Source organism: Myotis davidii, unplaced genomic scaffold (genome assembly GCF_000327345.1).
Source record: "Myotis davidii unplaced genomic scaffold, ASM32734v1 scaffold865, whole genome shotgun sequence".
NCBI classification, from domain to species: Eukaryota; Metazoa; Chordata; class Mammalia; order Chiroptera; family Vespertilionidae; genus Myotis; species Myotis davidii.
In genome coordinates, this window is record NW_006296406.1 from 109597 (window position 1) to 113476 (window position 3880).

The 3880-nt window shown below is 49.3% G+C and overlaps 1 protein-coding gene across 1 annotated transcript in view; it reads left to right on the forward strand.

Moving 5' to 3' along the window:
• LOC102766559 (DNA-(apurinic or apyrimidinic site) lyase 2) overlaps positions 1–1090 on the forward strand; it is a 1956-nt gene extending 866 nt beyond the window's left edge. Inside the window, exon 2 of the mRNA XM_006771420.2 lies at positions 131–1090. Coding sequence (XP_006771483.1) covers positions 131–1010 — 880 coding nt within the window. The 3' untranslated portion in view covers positions 1011–1090. The remainder of the gene's footprint in view (positions 1–130) is intronic.
• The last annotated feature ends 2790 nt before the right edge of the window (positions 1091–3880 follow it).

Genomic DNA, 3880 nt, shown 5'->3' on the forward strand with positions numbered 1-3880 from the left:
CCCAGCAGGAACCCTCTCTGCCAGCTGGCAGCCATGTGATCATTCTGGGTGACTTGAACACAGCGCATCGCCCCATTGACCACTGGGATGCAGTCAACCTGGAATGCTTTGAAGAGGACCCAGGACGCAGGTGGATGGACGGCCTGCTCAGTAAGCTGGATTGCCAGGGTGGGTCCCAAGTAGGGGCTTTTATTGATGCCTACCGCTGCTTCCATCCAAAGCAGGAGAGGGCCTTTACCTGCTGGTCAACAATCACTGGTGCCCGCCGTCTGAACTATGGTTCCCGGATTGATTATGTGCTGGGAGACAGGACTCTGGTTACAGACACCTTCCAGGACTCCTTCCTGCTGCCTGAGGTGATGGGCTCTGACCATTGCCCCGTGGGTGCAGTCTTGAACGTGTCTTCTGTGCCGGCAAAACAATGCCCTCCTCTTTGCACCCGCTTCCTCCCTGAGTTTTCAGGCACCCAGCTCAAGATCCTTCATTTCCTGGTCCATCCCAAACAAGAGCCTGTGCCCAAGCAGTCAGTGCTGCAGCCCAGCAGTCAAACCCAGGGACAGATGCGCCAAAACAAAGCCCATGTGCACTCCATCAGGCCTCGGCCGAGTCGGGCTGGCTCCAGCAAAGGCCAGAAAAAACTGATTAACTACTTCCAGCCATCCTCCAGCCGTCTCCAAGCTTCAACCAATTTGGAGCTTCCTAACCTGCGTGCCCTTGTGACTCCAAAGATCCCAGAAGACAAGGTGATGGGCAAAGGGGTAGAGGGGCAGGCCAAGGATGCAGAGGCCAAGGATGAGAAGGAGCTACGGACCTCATTCTGGAAGTCTGTACTGGGGGGTCCCTTGCCCATGCCGCTCTGTGGGGGCCACGGGGAGCCATGTGTGATGCGAACTGTGAAGAAGGCAGGACCCAACCAGGGCCACCACTTCTATGTGTGTTCCAGGCCCCGGGGGCCTTCCACTGACCCCTCTTCTCGCTGCAACTTCTTCCTCTGGAGCAGGCCCAGCTGAGCCCACACAGGCAAGAGATATCTGGCCTGGTCAGCCCTGTACATGAACTGAGGCCAGCACCTTCCTAAGCTGTCATCTCCTCCCCAAGGCCTACTTCCCCACCCACTCCTCCTTCACCTTCCTCAGGGATCCTTCTGTTTCTTCTTTCTCTTCCTCCTCTAAGGCCTCTCTCCCCTCTCTTCCTGCCTTGCTCCTCATTGGTGAGCTACTTGTGCCTTAATTCTGCACCCCAGTCCTCCACCCCAATTTCCATCTTCCTGTAAGAAGTACACAGGAACCAGTTGCTCCAGGAACTTTTAAGACCCTTTCCTTCCTTGCTAGGAAATGTATCTGCCTCAAAAAAGTCTGTGACTTTGTTTTAAAAAAACAAAAAACTAGATGTTGCAGGAGTGGTGGTCTCTAACACATTTCTATTGAGTGACCTGTGTGACCCCTACAATACTGATGAATCCCGAAGAATGGCAGTAGCTGCCTTCAAACCCAATCCAGTCAGAGCCCCAATTGCAGATATGAAATATTTACTACAACAGATGAACTTATTTTCAGATGCATACTATGTAGCCAGTGGTCTGGCAAATGTATTCTTTCCATCGCGCTCAAGGAGGACCAGACACAATTCACATCCATGCGTGACAGGCGACAGTATACATTCCCGGGCTTTCCCCAAGGCTGTGTTAACTGCCCTGGTCTCTGCCACAACATATTCCAAAGAGGCCCAGAACATATGGACATTCAGTGTGACCTGACATTGGCCCGCTATACCAACATATTATGGTAACTGGGCCAGATGAGCAAAGGGAGCTAGGATGTTGGAGGCCTTAGTAAAGCACCTGTGTCCCAGAGAGTCTGCGATAAACCTTATGAAGACTCAGCAGTTGACCACATCAGTGAAGTATTTTAGGATTTCCGTGGTCTATGCCAGGGCTATCACACAACCAGGGTCTGGAGACAGCACATCCCACATCTGCCAATACTGCTCCAACCCATTTACTGAGGGTTATGGAAGGTGACATAGATGACATTCTCTCTCATCAATGTTTCTATGTCTCTCGCTCTCTTCCTTCCTCTGTCTCTAAAAATAAATAAAAACAAAAAAGTAGCCCTAGCTGGTTTTCTCAGTGGTTAGAGCATTGGCCTGTGGACTGAAGGGTCACAGCTTTGAGAGAAACATCAATCAGTTCCTTCCCATGCACTCCCCAACCTGGGTGTGCCCTGACCAGGAATCAAATCCACAACCTTTTGATATACGGGGCAATGCTCCCACCAGCTGAGCCATGCAGCCAGGGCAAGGCCATATGAAGTTTATGGCAAGCTCCTGTAGGAGAATCATAGTGGTAGACACAGAGTTCAAGACTGTGGCATATACAGGAGAGAATTATAACTACGATAAACACGGAAGTGGCACAGGCAGGCAACCCAGATGTCTGCAACATCCAGGACTATTACAGTGATGTCTCCCCATCAGCTCACACATATAGTGAGTGCCACCCTAGGCCCAGGGATGAAAGATGGCCAAGCTGAGTTCACAGAAGAGTTGGCTCAGTGTGGATGTACACGCTAAAATTGGCTGCTGTTGCATTATATCCTCATTCAGAGGGAGGGAGGTTCTGAAAGAAAGTGGTGATGGGAAAATCCTCCCCAGCCTTGGATGTGGGCTGCCCTGGGGAAGTGGTGTTCAGTGGCCCAGCATCCATGTCTTAGTTCAGCCTCATAGCACTCTGGGGTCGGGGAGGCCTCTGTGATGACTGCATCACAATCCATCTTCTCCCTCTGCCCAATCCCACTTCCCTCATATCCTTTATTCTCAAAAGCTCATCTCAATAATCTCCATAACTTGTGAACCAGGAAACCCAGCCTGCAGCAATCAATAAGAAGAATCAATATAATAAATAAGGATTAAAAGTGCCGTAGTTTGCCCTAACCGGTTTGGCTCAGTGGATAAACTGGCAGCCTGCAGACTGAAGGGTCCCAGGTTCAATTCCGGTCAAGGGCATGTACCTTGGTTGCAGGCACATCCCCAGTGGGAGGTGTGCAGGAGGCAGCTGATCGATGTTTCTCTCTTGTCGATGTTTCTAACTCTCCCTTCCTCTCTGTAAAAAATCAATAAAATATATTTTTTAAAAAGTTCCATAGTTTGCCCTGGCTGGTGTGGCTCAGTTGGTTGAGCATCATGCTCTAGGTGAGCATCATCCCATGCACCAAAAGGTCACAGGACTGATTCCCAGTCAGGGCATGTATCCAGGTACAGTGGGGCCTTGACTTACGAGTGTCCCGACTAACGAGTTTTTTGAGATACCAGCTGTCTCTCTGCTGATTTTTTGCATTGAGTTGATAGAGTAATTTGAGTTAAGGAACTCCTTAACGAGCTCGGTCTCGGAACGAATTAAACTCGTAAGTCAAGGCCCCACTGTATCAGGTTGAATCCCTGATCAGGGTGCATACAGGAGGCAACCTATCCATGTTTCTCTCTCACATAGATGTTTCTCTCTCTGTCCCTCTCTTTCTTCCTCTCTCTCTAAAAATCAATAAAAATATATACAAATTTTTAAAATTCTACAGTTTAGAAAGTTTGTGGGAGGCAGGGAGGAATGTTAGCTCTGCTTGGAAATTCAAGTTATCCATTTTGAAACGTCTTGTTTCTGAAAGTAGAGACATAAGACCTGGTGAGTCGGAGTAAGACTGCCACTCCACTACCTGACAGCAGAGAGCGCTTTTGCCTGGACCCTGTCTAAACAAATTATTTTCCCCTTTTCTGCAGGAAAGGGAGGGTAGCTCCCAAAAGGCTAATGCTTCCTGGTGAAACTGAGAGATCTCTAGCGATCCACTTATATGTATACATCCGTGGAAATTAATGTACAATATTGTGGGGA